Source organism: Polyodon spathula, chromosome 1 (assembly GCF_017654505.1).
Source record: "Polyodon spathula isolate WHYD16114869_AA chromosome 1, ASM1765450v1, whole genome shotgun sequence".
NCBI lineage: Eukaryota > Metazoa > Chordata > Actinopteri > Acipenseriformes > Polyodontidae > Polyodon > Polyodon spathula.
This window is the reverse complement of record NC_054534.1, coordinates 69504083-69520965: the sequence shown is the minus strand read 5'-3', so window position 1 is coordinate 69520965 and position 16883 is coordinate 69504083. Positions and strand designations below refer to the sequence as shown.

Genomic DNA, 16883 nt, shown 5'->3' with positions numbered 1-16883 from the left:
ATGTCAATTCCTTCAGACATACCACCTATCAATCCACCAGAATGCCAAATGGAGGACTGTGCCTAGTGGAGTTCTGTACAGAGTATACAAGAGTGTTTCTGGAGTTCTGCGAATCCTGTGGAAATTGATGAAACTGGCATGGAAAAACATGTTGTACCAAGAGCATGGTGCTAAGCAGGTGGAGTCTTTATACCAAAAGAAAAAGATTCTACAAGAATCAGCCAGTTTTGCCCTATTTCCCTATTAAATGTAAAGGGCAAGATTTTCTTCAGCATTATTGCTCAGAGATTGTCAACTTACCTACCTACAAAGAACTGCTTCATTAACACTTCAGTACAAAAAGCGGGCATTCCAGGTTTCTCATGATGCTTAGAACACATCAGCGTGAGCTGGCAACAAATTCGATCAGCTAAAAAAAAGAGGAAGGAGCTCCATGTGACATTCCTGGATTTGGTTAATGCATATGGTTCAGTGCCACATGAACTTCTTTGGGCAGCATTTGATTTTTCCAGTGTACTGATGACAATAACAAATTTAGTGAAAGCCTACTTTGGAGATTTAGCAATTTTGTTTTTCAACTTCAGAATTCAGCACTACATAGCAATGCCTATAAGTTGGAATAATAGCAGGATACACCATTTCTCCACTGGCTTTTACCATGGCAATGGAAGTAATTATTAGGGCATCAAAATGGGTAGTGGAAGGAGAGCGCTTGGCTTCTGGAATGCGGCTACCACCAATTCAAGCATACGTCGATAACATGACAACCATGACTACAACAGTAGCCTGCACTAATCAGTTACTGGAGAAATTAACCAATAACATTGAACGGGCAGGAATGCAATTAAAGCCAACTAAACCAACTCTATAATTAAAGTTAAAGTAGTAGATAAAAGGTTCTACATTAATGGTGAGGCAATACCAACAGTGTCTGAGAAGCCACTGAAAAGTCTTGGGAGATGGTACAACGCGGAACTAAAGGACACAGTTTGTGTGGAAGAAGTTAGACAACAAGCAGTGGAAGGGTTAAAGAGCATAGACAGCAGTGCTTTACCGGGCAAACTGAAACTCTGGTGCTTTCAGTTTGGTCTACTGCCAAGGCTGCTGTGGCCACTGACTGTGTACGAGGTTTCATTGACAACAGTTGAGAAGTTGGAAGCTTTAATCAGCTTTAAAAGGGTTAGGGTTAGGATTAATGTTAGCGAAGCTTTAAAAAACTGGAAGTGGGTGGCAAAGAAAGCCATGGAAGATGCAAAGGCTGCCCTTCGAATCTGTGATATTATAGGGCAAGTTAAGCATGGAAGAGGGAGTCTTGGTCTCAGTTCAGTTCCTCCTACATGGCACAAGGCAACACCAGCTCAACGGAGGAAGCTGGTAGTCAACAAGGTGGAGGAGAGGATGAGGTGTGTAAAGGCCGTTTCACAGGCCAAGCAGGGAGAATGGATGAGAGTGTGGAACAACGCAAGATTGGCTGGCAAGACCTATGGACAGTGGAACAGAGCACGATCAGTTTCCTCATCAGATCAACGTATGATGTTCTCCCAACACCACAGAACCTAAACCTCTGGGTGGGTGAGGATCCCTCATGTCCTTTGTGTTCATCACCTGCAACATTAAGGCACACTTTGACAGGTTGTAAGGTGAGTCTTAGCCAAGGACGGTTTTCTTGACGCTATGACCAGGTGCTGCGATGTTTGGCCTTAGCATTGGAAGACAAGTGTAACATGACCAATAAGTTGCCACCAGTTCCATCAAAGCATTACACACAAAAGGCAATATTCCTCCATACAGGAGAGCAACCACCAAGAAAAGGTGTTAAAACCAAGCCTCGCCCAGGACAACTGGAAGCTGCTAGAGACTGGAAAATGCTGGCAGATGTTGGTCAACGGCTTATTTTTCCACCTGAGATTGCCACCACTAACCTTCGACCAGGCATTGTCTTGTGGTCTGGATCACCGTGTCTTGTGGTCTGGATCACCGTGCCTTCATCTGTTAGAGTTAACAGTGTGGAATGAGGATTATGAGAGGAAGAAACTTTGGTATGCTCAACTAGCTGCTGAAGCGGAACAGCGAGGGTGGAGGTGGGTTGTCGAGGATTTGTGGCACGCTCTACAACCCAGTTTCTCAGAGATGTCGGGTTCAGTGGTCAAGAGTTGCGTCGCACAGTGAAGAACTTATCTGAAGCAGCATAAAGGAGCAGCAACTGGCTGTGGTTGAGAAGGAAAGATTCTGACTGGTGATCCTAAGCACAATAGAAAGAAAGCAATGCTGAAATACCGGTAAGTAAGCTTGGCTGAATTGAGTGGAGGACGGATGGGGGTGATGCTGGGACTCCAGAATCACTGTCGAGCCCTCTTGAGATGTCGTGGGCTAGTCAATGAAACACAGAAGATTGAAGGTGCCCATTTGAAGACCCCAGAGATGTACTCTATTTAGCTCAGTCCATACGGTTGTCATGCAGATGCGCTGGGGAGACCGCGCTGTGGTTGATCCCCGGAGCAAGCATCGCAGCAGTTGTGTGTGCTGATGCGCTGGGGAGGCAAAATAGGCCGATTCCTGGAGCCAGCATTACACTTCAGCCATCAACACCAGGCAGAAGGATATCTACATCATTAGATGGTGCTAGTACTAACCATATTCCATAGTGCTCAGTGGTTCTTGCTAATTCTGCATTTCTGTCATTTGCTAATCTTAAAGAGAGTGCATCTACATGCAGAATGTATCTATTTACTGAAACAAGTTGTGTGTACAGTTCTGTAGTGACTATATCTTCCTTGTAGGGAGAGGAAAGCAAACAGTTTTGTTAAAGGAATGTATAGTTCTTTTTATTAATTTTTTTGTACATTTTATCATCGTCTAATATTCATGATGTACAGTAACTGAGATGGTTTAACAATGGCAGTGACAAAATAAAATAACTATGCCTGCTATTTTTAGCTTTTGTTAACCGATAATAGCACACTGTGGGCTGAATTGTATGGGTAGTTTGATATGTGAACTACTCTACTGAGAAACAGTTTAATGCAATCTAGCTCATTACACTTGTGGTAACACAAAGCGATAAAATGCTAAGGATAAAGAACTGCAAACTAGCTTGCAAATACATACATTTTGATAGTTAAATGATTTTATGCCAATAGTTGCAAAATGTATTTCATTGATTTACAAGTGGTAAATTACTACAAGTTGTAAAGTCTGTCAAAAACGATGGCAGTGGCATGTTTACAATCGCTGTTGAAATAATTTAGTATATCTACAGACTGCGGTTGGACCTGAAGTCTAACCAACCCATACTTCTGTTCTATTGCCAACTGAGTCACGGATTATTCTGTATAGTCTGTATACTTAAAAGCTGTCCCATTCTGTAACAGCTAGCAAAGCACAGGTCTCAGAGACATGAACAGCAGATCTGCATAGTCACAAATACATGTGTGAGTGGGCGTGTTTCTGCACATTTTGTGAAAAAGAAGAGATGTAAGCAGTCTCTTTATAACCTGTTAAATGACAGTTCTGAGTTGTTTTTCTGTTCTAGTGAATTTGAAATGAATGTCACTTGTTTTCCATTTTATGAATGTGTGGTGACATTTGATGGATGGCATCAGCCTTATCTCCCCCTCCTGTGTCTATTCATCCAGATCTCCTAAAATAATAAAACAATTTCAGTTATCAGCTGGCACACTTCGGTTGATTAATTGAACGTGGAATTGAATTTGATTATAGTACACCTGAAAAGCATTCCGAAATGGAATTGAATCGGATTGGTTCTAAAATGACTTATTCCTGTGAGTGGATTGATAGCAACATATTTCGTCTGTTTTGTTGAAATATTTTTGGTAGATACTGAAGTTCACCAGTGTAACATACATCATTCCTTTTATTACCTCTTCTCAAATGTTAATATAACTTTATCCTTAAATGTCTCTGAAAATCCAGCAGTGGCGAATAAGTTTATCACTTTTAGCTTACCTACCTTCAGAACACCTTTTTATAGCTTATATGTAGATATGACTTATACAGTGCATCGACATAAATTCACAGGACTAAGTCACAAAGTACAGCAATTTGATAGGAAAAGTTGCCATAAGATGTGCTCAGAAACCTACACTATGGCCCATAGGGGGGTGCAAAGTGTTATCCAAATGTGTTTTGTATGCAGCATGACACAGCTTCAAGTAATGTTTTTAAAATCAGGGAATAAAACATCAAACATTGATTTGGGAGAATGCTTGCACCATTCCCAGTTCCTTCATTTCATTCAGCTCCTGCCAACTAACCCAGATTTAGAAATGGGGTTACATTACAGTGCAGAGAAGAGTTTGTTCGGTAAGATGTGCCAAAATGTATTGGATTAGAGGGTGTTCTTAAAATGATGAAGATCACTGAAGTTGAAAGATTTGGACAAGGTTATTATAACAATGAAAAGAAATAGAAAGGTGAAGAGCTGGGACTCTGCTGAGAAACTCTTAAAGCAAAGCCTGTAAAGAAATGTTAGCCTTAAATACACAGTTGTAAGATTTGTTGGGGTGTGGGGGTCAGCATACCATAGATGTCAAATGACACTGGAGTTGCGATGTAGACTAATCTAAATAGACCTATTTGTAAATTAGCCATCGATGATATGAAGGAATCTCAGGGTTTGGTCTGCTTTGTAGCTGTGCTGCAACAGTGGTGTTAGTGCAGGGGTCTCCAACCCTGGTCCTGGAGAGCTCCTATCTAGCAGGTTTTATAGGTGTCTTTACATCATCAGAGGCTAAAGATCTGGAACACCTGTTAATAATAATCTTGACTAATTAATACAATAATTGGTTCAATTAAGTAACAGAGATTGGTTGAAATGAAAACCAGCAGCCAGAGTAGCTCTTCAGACCAGGGTTGGAGATCCCTGTGTTAGTAGCTAAGTTGGATGGACACTTTTGGAGGTGCCATCTTTATGAAGAGACATTTTACCCAGCGTTATATCTTGGTTTTTGACATTTAAGAGCAAGTGGCCTTATATTTAGTCACACATTTCACCAGTCCCAGAAAAAAGGAAAAGCCATCACTGGGGAGGCTGTTTATCAGTAAATCCACCCCATCTAAGTAACTTGTGATACATAATAAATAAGCTGATGCAATACAAATAAACATTTTACAAGTGGTATTTACGCAGGTTCATGATTCAGTATGAAATTGTGGATAATAATGTCTCTATTTTATTCTACTCCGGTGTTATAAAGGGCTCTCTTGGATCCCCTGGGATTGCAGGTGCGGACGGCCACAAGGTACAGTAGAATATTACTGCAGTGGTCTTTTTTTCATGCTCTTGGTTTTCAGTTTTTGTTCTTGGAAGCTGTTATTTCTCAAGCATTTAACAACACCTGGTAGACATGGCTCCAGCACAATGATCCATCTGCCTGATTAGCCTTTATTTTGCTTTTTTCCAACAGGAAATTATTTGTACCAAAAGGAAATATGTAATTTCCAAACTACTGTACTGATTGTATTTGGTCAGCAAATCAGAAATGTTTCTTAATTACGGTTACCTATCACCTCAGAACCCGTCAAACTTCAATATTAATAGCACTTTTCAAGAAACATTTATTTTCATGATATTTTCATAAACTTCATGATGAATTTGCAGGGTGTCTGTGATTTTCTCAGTACATCCCTAGCAGTCCCTAGCAGTTGTTCATTATTTCATTTTTTTCATACACTAATAAACTTTATTAAAGTAACGTTAGAGCTAAAGAAAAAAAAAAAAGGTGGTTCAATTCCCTTTTAAATTAAAAACAATATACTGTACATCACTGTCCTTTCTACTACCATGGTTAAAGTTTCCATTTTCCCAGCTACGTGCCTAACATCCTGGTCTTTTAGAGTTAGTTATTTACTTCAATTTGAAATGTGGATTTAATGAAAACCAGTAACCACTTTAACCCAACACATTTTAAACAAAGGTTCATCTTTTACTATGCGTTATTATATATACACACAGTTGACCCTGTCTTCTTAGGTGAGGGGGAATCGTGAAGTGTAACTGACTGGTTCTCTCACCCAAGTACAAAGGAGAGATTTTTATATAGCTTTGTCTGTACTTTACAACCTATTATAAATCATATGTAGTACAAGGACATGCCAAATCTGTTTCTTGTTTAGCAAAACAGGCTTATTGTGCATTTGTTTTATATTGTATGGAAAATGCTCACGCTTCCTATTTTATATATTATCGTAAGACTTATTCAACTGTTACTGGTGGTGGTCTACTGTGAACAAGTTCTGGCCTCTTTTTGTTTGTGATGAGGCCCAAATTGCTTGCCTCAATTTGAATGGAAATTATTTCACATCTTTCAACATCTACCTAGTGTTGTAATATAAATGCAGTCGTGACTCATTATTCATTCAAAACACACCCAATGTGGTTGTTGGTTGCAAAAAAAAAAAAAAAAAGGAATACAACTGAACACGTTGTCTCAGTGGCTACCACCAGTAGCTCAGCATCAGTGGCTGAGAGTTGGTCACAATACATATTGCTGACATATTCTGATTCTTTCTTACCTATTAGGGGGAACCAGGTTTGCCAGGGATAGATGGAACACCTGGAGTCAAGGTTATTCACACTTCTCCTTGTCTCATGTTCTTAATGCTTTTAATATTTGGGGAGAATGCAAAATAATTGAATTGTGCCAGTGTTGCTGTTACTGAAATCCAACACAATTTGAGATAATTGTCAGTGAGCACTCGAGTACAGGAGTGAATGTTTCTACTGTAATAAACAGTAGAATAAAGCTAAGCAATGATGACCTCTGTGAAGTGTGTTATTATTTCTTCACTTGGGAGGCTTTGTTCTGCTCAGGTATTTAAACACTTTCATGTGAGTTGAAAACATAATGTGTACAATATTTAGACCAAGAGGCTCATACAAGGAATGACAGACTACTGTGTGGAAATCTGTGCACCAATATGTAGAAAGTGTGCAGTGTAATTTAAGTTTGTACTAAAAATAAGAGAGTCAACATTTATTTATTTTTTCATTATAGTGAATCTGCTATAATTATTGTATTTCCTGCCGTGCTAAGGGAAGAATGATGTTTTGTAACATCAGCAAGACCCTGTATGTCAGGGGTTATCAAGAGTTAATCCAGTGGGTTGGATATGGTTTGCTGGATAGTGTATGTCAGATTGTGTCTGCATATGCAATTATTTATTTTAAATTACCAAACAAAAAAAGCTTTCAGGGGTTATTTCAAAACATGAGGTCCTGATATAATAGACCCAGACTTTAATCCAACAGATAGAATCTCTTCAGGATCAACAGAATGTTTTCACTTTTCACACTGCCTTTTTTAATACTCATTGTTTTGTTTGTTTGACAGGGTGAAATAGGAGAATGGGGTGAAAAGGTAAGATCTGCTTAATGTCTTTAAAGCAACTATAATATTAAAGTAGTGATTTTTTTTTTTTTTTTTTTTAAATCAAACATTTCTTAATACCATGTCTACATTCAAATTCAGAATTTGGATGTTTGCTTGTTTTGTAAATTATATTATCCCTGTCTTTTGCTTCTGAACTTGCTTAATAATAGGGCTCTATGGCTAACATTTATCATAAATATTGATATTTTTGACTATGATGAAACAGTTTGGCAAAATTATTGTAAAACTTTAAACACTTAACACTTGACTAATGCTGTTTCTCTAAACCGGTGGCTGTCATACTGCTCAATAGAATGTAATATTCAGAACTGCTGCCTGTATCCCTGATCGAAAATCTATCATCACTGGGGGGAGGGCACTGGTTTCTGTCCTCAAATTAGAGAGTTTCCAGACGACATCTCTCACACTGCAACACAATGTATCTATGAGCTATGCCACGTAAAGGCTGCATTTTGCTTGGGATGTGTAGCTGCTTACATGTCTGCTTTGAAAATTCCATTGAGCAACGAATGAGCAATTAAACTTACCAGATTCTGCTCACATTCATTCAACTCACTACCTTGTAGTGACATTTTGCAGAGAACTCCACACAAAGGCATGACAGTCATGCTTGAAGATTACGTAAAAGTCACTCTGTATTGTTGAATTCCTGGTCCAACATAAGTAAAGAAGAGCCTATTCAGGATCATTCATTTTTTGTAAATTATTTAAATGTATTGTAAAATGACTTTGCATTAATGAGCTATTTAAGGTATACATTTAAAAAAAAGAAGGGGCTCCCAAGTGGCGTGGAGCTCAGGATGCGCCCTGTAGCCTGGATGTTGCTGGTTCGAGTCCAGGCTATTCCACTGCTGACCATGGACGGGAGCTCCCAGGGAGCGGCACACAATTAGCTGCGCATCGCAAGGGTGGAGAAGGCTTTGGTCAACCAGGGTGGCCTCAGCTCACCGCACACCAGCGACCCCTGTGGACTGGCTGGGCGCATGCGGGCTTGCCTGTAAGCTGCCCAGAGCTGCGTTGTCCTAGCTCTGAGGTGGCTGCATGGTGGGCCTGCAGAGTGAAAAGAAGCGGTCGGCTGACCGCACACGCTTCAGAGGACAGCGTGCGTTTATCTTCGTCGCTCCTGAGTCAGTGCAGGGGTGGTAGCAGTGCGCTGAGCCTAAATAATTAGCTATTTCAAACTGGGTGAAAAACGGAGTAAAAATCAATTGGCAAAAAAAAAAAATGTGATCTCATGGGCTTGGTTTGTTCATTGTACATAATTAAAATGACTCTAGACTGGATGAGGGTAAGGGAGAGTTAAGGTTATTTGAATTATACTCTGTGGAACCTCAAGCCAATGGGGTTATGTATCTGCTCTTGACATACATCTAGTTCTGATTGTATATTGTATTAGAAATCAGAAGCTATAACAGTGAGTCATATCTTATTTGTAAAATATGAAACCACTTTTTATACACTTTGTTTAATACTTGCTTTGATTTCACTGCTGAGAAAAGGTGTGCAGCTGCATGATGCGCCTTAAATCTGCAGCAATAAAACATCAGATTCACAGAAGCAATCCTGTTTCCTTCCTCAGGGCGACACTGGGGAGCCTGGCCAGAAAGGGGACATGGGCGCAAAGGTAAGATGTTCAAAGCAATCATAAATTTAAGGGTCTTCATGCGATGCAGTCTTTTTTGTTCTTTAAAGCCATCTTAAAAAGCTGGCAGTCTTGCAGCGAGCTGTTTGATTTAATCTAAAACATGTGACCTGGCTACAAGATAAAAAAAATACAAAAAAACTAGCTGATGAAAAGTGCTGCTTATGAAATATAAAATCTAGCTGGAACAGGTTAGATGAATTTCAATATATGTTTCTAATTCCTACACTCTACTGTGGACCGATTTCTTCCTGATAGCCGTTTATTTTTCAAATTTTATGGAACCCATTTATCATTTAGCCTTTTTTAATGCTAAAAAAGAAAATGACTGTATTTTGCCATTAACATAACAATGTTATGTTAACTTAACATAAATGCATAACAATCTGGTTGTCGAGATATACAGTAACTGTAGTTTGGAATGTTAATCCATATTTTGGTTATTCCACATTCCTAATCTGGGAACATGATTGAACTGTTACAACCATCATTACGGATGATTTCAGACGATCATTTTTATTTAAATTTGGGTTTGATTACCAGTAAATATTTCTTTCCAGGAAAAAAAAAAACTAAAAAAAATGTACGCTTCAGTTTGTTACTTCCCTAAAATTGTCACTACTCATTTTCTCTGTAAATTCTTACTTACCCAACTTTAAAAATCAAATGAAAAAACAGAATAATAAAAGCTATTTATAATTCAACCACATGTGCATGTTTATATTGTGTACATTATCAAAATAATTTTGGTTATTTATTTGTCACACCAGCATTTTCAATAATGCTATGCAGTTAGGGACACTTCAGGGATGTGATATTACTATTCAAGTAATTTTATATTGAAGTATAGTTTATATTTCAACAAAATGATTCTTACCATTGAATCACACAACATAAAAATAAAAAAGAATAAAACAAAATTACACTGCATGTTATAATAGTGCTCAGATTACATTTGATTGTATTTTATTTTAAAAAATATTCTGGGGTGGAAATAGATAAAGCTTATTTCACATGGACAGCACTAATTCAACTGGAAGAGCCATTTATGATGAGAATACAGTACTTGCTTTGGCTTAGTGTAAAAACTTTTACACTGCATCTTGATATATTGAATTACTCCAGGCTGCCCCTTTGGGGGATTCTTGAACAATCTGATCTTCACTCATTCCCTTGTACGAGAAATTAAGATAAAATGAGTCAAGTACTTTTGAATTCATATGGCCAGTTTTCTGTTTAAACAGTGATCATTGAAGGAAGTGCAGGGATAATCCGTTTTAATACAAATCTGCAGTTATAGACATGACAAATAATGGTCGCATTTTCCCCAGGGATAATTCATTAGCCACCTATACATCACTAAATACATTGGAATAGATACAAAAAATTATCTGAAACCATGCACATGCATGTAGTATAGTTACTAAAGCTGAAAGCTAATACTCTGATGTTTTATTTAGTGCTCATAAGTAGACTTAAGTTGTTTCTTATATAAGATTTGTATATATCAAAAACAAATGTCCTTATTACAATTTGTAAAAAAAAAATATATTTAAATGCAGCTCAGTGAGTCATAGTCAAAAATGTTTTGTCTGGAAGTATAGTCTAATTTGATTTACATACACCTAGGCTTTTGTTTTATTGGCCTTGTTGAGCCCTATAAAAAATAAATAAATACAAAACAAAGTTTAATAGCATTAATGTGTTAATGGTTGACTCATGTTTTCCCATGGCTCAGACTAATGTTATATAGCATAACGATCAGCAAGGCAGTCATCAGAGCATGTTGCTGCATTTTTGACATTTACCTCCTGTGGAAAAACAGTCATAATAAAAGTCAGGTCAATAAAACTGCAGTGGTAATAACTTTGGTGGGCTTTACCTAGATGTACATTGTAATGAATGCAGGGATCCTGCATTCATCACAATCACTAAATTATTAGAACATTCATAAAAAAAAGAACTTTGAGATTCTGAAACCCCTGCAGAGAGCTAGATCCTAGAGTATATTTTAACAGTAAGCACTTATCTGAGACCAAGCAGTCAGTGGAGACATACAATTAGTTTTACAGTAGCAATAAAAATCTTTTTAAAAAAACTTCACAAGAAACTGTAGCATGCCACCCTGTGAGCTTAAATAAGCAACTTGAATTTAACCATATATATATATATATATATATATATATATATATATATATATATATATATATATATATATATATATATATGTTTGCAAAAAATAACCATTATTTTAGTTTCCCCACACTGAACATTTCTGTTCCCGTGTTGAACAAAAAGAAAAGAAAAAAAGTTATGGATTTAGTTTGCCAACTTGGGAAACAAAGCAAAATTACAATAAAGCTTACTCTGTTGAATTGAGTAATTTTTAATGCAATTTGCGGTAACTCGTGCATTGAATTTACTACAAAACATCAGTGGCACAATTGAAAGTGAATTATAAATTACAATGAAAAAAGATTAGCCACAATTAAAGAAGCACATTTTTATCTAAAAGATAAATCCTGTCCAGAATGCATTATAAACTATACACTTTTCCCAAATTACAATATTAAAATCCATATCTCTCTTTCTAGACATTAAATTATAATACCTATTACAAGAATTATAATACAAATTGTAAACAATTTTACGAAACACAATAAAGGCTATATAAAGGCTTTTATCCAAAATGTTGCATCACCAGCTTCACTAGCTCCCTTACTGACGGTACAGTCAAACTCTTACACAGTGCAAAAATACTTTCATCATTGTGCACATTAACATATATCTTATGAACTAGAATTACATTTTATATATGGCTTCAATTTCTAACAGTGGCTTTAAAAAAATAAAAATAACTGCTGACTGTTTTGCATTACCATAAAATCATTTTAAACAGTTATCGTAAGTTTTGATTTTTGCCTATTTTTAAAAGCTGCCTTAAGGAGAGTGACATTGTGATTAAAATGTAATCCTAGAGTAAGTAGTTAATTATCTGACCCAAAAGTTGCACATCTGGAAATAAAACTCACTGGGCTAAAGTATTTTGGCTTCAGAATCTGTTCACTCAGGACCTTAAGGCCGCTTCTGGAAAAAACAGGAACATCCAGCATGCTATAATACACAGTCCAAGCCATCAAATTTACCTTCAAATGCAAGTAAAATGTTAAGTGGTGATTAAAACTGTCAGCTGATGCTGTTTCATTTTGTATTTTTTTTGTTAGGTGTGTTTTTTATTTTTTTTTTACTTTCTGGACTGTAAGGCCATGACATTCCTGAAATGGGACAGGGTGGCAGTGCCTGTGTTGTATCAGTGAAACATAATTTATACATCTCTGTCTGTCATAACCTGAACTACCTCCAGGCACTATCCACATAAATCAACGACACTGTCAGCAAGGAGTGTGTAGATGATAAGCTGTGTCACTTGGCATGGGAGGCCTTCTGACTGTGAATGTCACCAGATGGTTCTGGCTGATGTTCTGTAATTAGAACATTTGATTATGTCACCAAAAGCTTATTGTTAGGTTCTTGTCATTGACGAGAATGCATATTAAATAAACCTTAAGAAGCGTTAGTGTCTCATTCCAGCTGACTATTCCAACATCTTTATTCCATTAATTATAACATAAGAATTTTGTAAAGACAGTGGTTCTCTTTATAATAAGTATATATATATATATATATATATATATATATATATATATATATATATATATATATATATATATATATATATATAATTGATTTAAAAAATATATGCAGCAGTCTGGGTCTGATGACACCTGGGAATGGCTATCGAGCAGTGGCTTAGAAAGCTTGTGTGAATTTGACAATTAGCTACCCCTGCTATTATAGCTGCTAATCTGTCAACCATTTCAGCTGCATATATTCAGTCTTATATTTTATGCCTATTTGTTTTTGTTCACAAAAATAAAATCACATTTCTAATGTTGAGCTTTGAATGTTTAACTTTTGAGCTCCACTTATACATTCAGTTCATGTAAATCTTTTGTTGAATACTGTATACATATTGTACCTTCAACCAAGTGTCTGTTTATAGCTCGAGTTCCCAGTATAAAAATATAGAAAAAGCCAGAAACAATCAACTTGACTCTGATATAAATCACAAGAGATAAATAATTTCCATCATTAACCTCTTTCTCCTTTAGAGAACTATTTTAGAAAAAGATAAAACCAAACGGATGGCAGATAAGATTCCAAGAATACCTCTTGTTTTTTTTGGTCTGCTGTATTTCATTTAAATTCTAATCCCTGTGCATTTTTTTTAAAGCCACGTCCCCTTTACACAATCACTGTGTGGTTTGTTAATGTTAACGTGTGTGAAATTATCAGTAACTAGAAGCTGAAATCCTACTGTGTATATTCTATTAAAATATGAAAGTAATTCTTGGTTAGACTTGGTTCCACTTTCAACTGGATAAAAGGATGGGAAACCTGTTGGGGGCTAAGTGGAGGCTTCCAAACTCAATTTTTCATAGTGGGCATTTCTTGCTAGGTCATGCAAATGCAAGGCTTGACAGATACAAGCTAGTTATTTATTTTGCTGGTTTGGTAGCTCAACAAGGGTAAGAACATCTCTTGATATCAGAAACCTGTACGTGAGATCTGAAACCACAGGATCAACAACAGACTGCATCTCAGTCTTGACGTCTGTATTGCCTAGATCTTGCTATTTTCCCACCAACAAGTTCCAAGTAAAACATTGATGAAGACAATTATTATTACCTTAAAGTTGTATTTATTTTTCCTGCTTAGTTGCTGATACACCTCATTAAAATTGAAGTTATTTTAACAGTGTAATTACAACGTTTAAGGTAGTGTTGATACTGCTGTTGCCTAATTTCAAAACAGTTCTGCTTAGCTGACACTATCTATAAAAATAGTTTTGTCCTTTTGCCAATGCTGTTAGTAAAGTGCAAGCACAGCAACAGATGGGAGTAGGAAAAAGCAGAGGAAATATAGCTATTAAATATCCACCCCCCCATCCCACACACACACACACTTTTTGTATGGGATAAATGTTACAAGTGTTTTTATCTGTGTTATTAGGGTGAATCTGGCTCATCTGCTGCTGGGATAAAGGTTGGTATAATTTTTGCTTTGTTTTTTCCCCATTTGTTTAATTATTATTTTTTTGTTACTGCCATGTACTGTATATTTGAGAAGAGTTGCTGTATTATTTCAGCTAATCAGGTTACCTTTTCAACCTGTTTTCTTTGTTCCAAACTTGATGTCCATTTGCTATCTCTGTCTTTCTCATAGGGTGAACCAGGAGAAACTGGGCGTTCAGCGCAAAAGGTAAAACATCCAAGCCTTTTTTTTTTTTTTTTTTTTTTTTTTATGTTTCAGGTCATCTAAGGCGGTTTTTGTTCATGCATTGGAGTTGTGTGAAATCTTTGAAACAATAGGGAATATTGCTTGGTCTTCAGATAAAGGATCTTGTTCAAAGATGAGAATCACAAAGATATAAACAAAAAATATACAAATAATAAGGAATTAACTAGACAGTCTAATAATTTTAAAAAATGAAAACATGCATGAAAATGAATAATAAATACACCTGAAATATACTGCACATTTCAAAGGGTTTTACTCCACAGTGCAAATTACTCACTAAACTAACCTAACCATATTTACTTCAGATACCACACCTTGAAAATCAAGTGGTGCGAGCTATTTCACTCAATCTTTTTTCTTCTTTATGCAAGTCAAGGTTGTTATAATAGTAGAAAACATTGGTGGAGGCTTTGAGTAAATTATTGATGCTCATAATGCATCAGAGTAGAAAAATGCAACATGTCTAAGTCTTTTGCACAGCAGTGTATATTGTATGGTAATATTATTTTCTTACAATAAGCTACAATATATTCATTATGCACATATCCGTGAGAATTGGTTATCGTTAATGTTTCAAATATATGAATGTGCCGATTATTATGTATGAATATGTGTTTCAGAGATTTCATTTTGATATATCCTAGATCTGTTTATTTTCCGTATGGGAGAGGCTTACTAACATGCTCTTTGGAAACTGTACAATAAACATGTTTGACCTTTCAAATGTTCTCACTTTTTCTGCTGCTTGTTACTATTTAATTTTAAAGCATTTTCTGGAAAAACCCTATTGTGCAGTTTATTAAAGTCATGCAAGTGGGAGGCTATGGGTTCATTTATTACTATGGAGGTTGCTGAACAGTCAGTGTCTGCAACCAACCACCTCTATCTTAAAACATTTGGGAAGTAAACAAACGACTAGCAGGCTGCCAATCACATTTCATTTAATTACACAATTTAAATGAATGTGCCACACAGCATGAATTTTATATCTTTAATTAGTTCAGGCAGAAAAGGGGCTTGTGTCAGCTTTCAGAGATTCGTCATGGAGACATGGAGTGTGACACTTGTAAGAGGAACACATTGAAGTTAATAAAACAGTTGTCTGTTGTATCAAATGACTAGCAAGAAATCAGGAGACGCAGAAAAACTTTTTGGTTTTTTTTCAGAACAAAGGTCAGTTTGATGTAGCTGAGTCATACATGTTCTGTCAGACTCAATATTATCTCTCGGAGCTGCTGATAGGTTGAATTAGCGAAGGGATAATATATTAAGAACTTGCAATTTGATTATGTTTATATCCATGGTCTGAATAAAATTGTTGCAACAAGGTTAAGTGGATTTAGCACTGCCTGCCGTATCTGATGTTTTGCTCTTAGCGCTAGTTAACAGACAGCCACCGTAATGCCTCAAAATTAAAAGATGATATTATGAAGGGAATATATATCTGAAGTGTTCTGGTTTTGTTCTGTAATCCAATAGATTTGCAATACCCTAATAAAGTTTATATATACACTGGTTCAAGTTGTTGTTCCATTGCAGCATCAAAACTAATCTTTCGGTAAAACAACCAAAGCACTTTGACCAAGGACAGTTGCAGTGAACTGTTACTTAAAACTGCTGTGAAATCAGAATGCATGTTTCTAGCTAACGTGTTACTGTACTGCAAAGCCCTCCTTTCTTCAACTAATACTAGAGATGTATAAGAACCAAGGCTGAAAGAAGTACCCAGACACAATCTGCATGGGTGAAAGTGTTCCGTCTGTAGACAGAATTCTGTCAAAATGGCCTCTCCCAGGTCTTAAGATTAGCATAGAAATGCCATCTGTGCAAAACTAATTTTTTACAAGTTCTTTAAATTGAGGTGCTATCCGTAAGGAAATTAAATGTAGTATCAGATGTCTCCATACGACAACAACAGAGACAGGTTTGGTAGCACAGTATATTTTTCTTCTGTTGAACTGTAACTTGATTGAGACCATAGGCACCTAACCCATAGAGCACAGGGGAGGCAAACTATATATTTTACCACTCTACTTTATCTGCTCAGTGTAAACACACTATTATTCTATGTTTTGTTATGGTTTTGCCTTCAAACAGTTTAAAATGTAAAAAATTAAAAATAAAATAACAGAAAGTCATTCAGAAGACACCTTAAGTCCAACATTAATAAATAAAATAAACCCAATGAAACGGTTTGGCACATAGTCCGCTCTGCACTATTTACAACAGCTAACGTTAGCAGAGGTGTGACTGCAACAAAAGATGCTGGGCAGTTTGTGGAGACTACAACAATGATTAATTAAACGTAGGCTAGGTAGTTGTTAGTGTAGTTTATTTTTATTCTCTATTCATTAAATTATATTCAGACGGTTATTTTCTTTTCAAATAAGGAAGTTAGTAGGTTCGTGTTGCTGCAGGGCCATTAACAGATTTAAGTTCAACAACACCACTAAATAAAATGTCGTTAT

The 16883-nt window shown here is 36.5% G+C and overlaps 1 protein-coding gene across 9 annotated transcripts in view; it reads left to right on the top strand.

Moving 5' to 3' along the window:
- LOC121321725 (collagen alpha-1(XXV) chain) overlaps nt 1-16883 on the top strand; it is a 201750-nt gene that overhangs the window by 143204 nt on the left and 41663 nt on the right. For all 9 annotated transcript variants that reach the window (XM_041260863.1, XM_041260855.1, XM_041260871.1 and 6 more), the window contains 6 exons: nt 5217-5261; nt 6542-6586; nt 7353-7379; nt 8992-9036; nt 14128-14160; nt 14341-14376. In XM_041260863.1, the coding sequence (XP_041116797.1) occupies nt 5217-5261; nt 6542-6586; nt 7353-7379; nt 8992-9036; nt 14128-14160; nt 14341-14376 (231 nt within the window). The remainder of the gene's footprint in view (nt 1-5216; nt 5262-6541; nt 6587-7352; nt 7380-8991; nt 9037-14127; nt 14161-14340; nt 14377-16883) is intronic.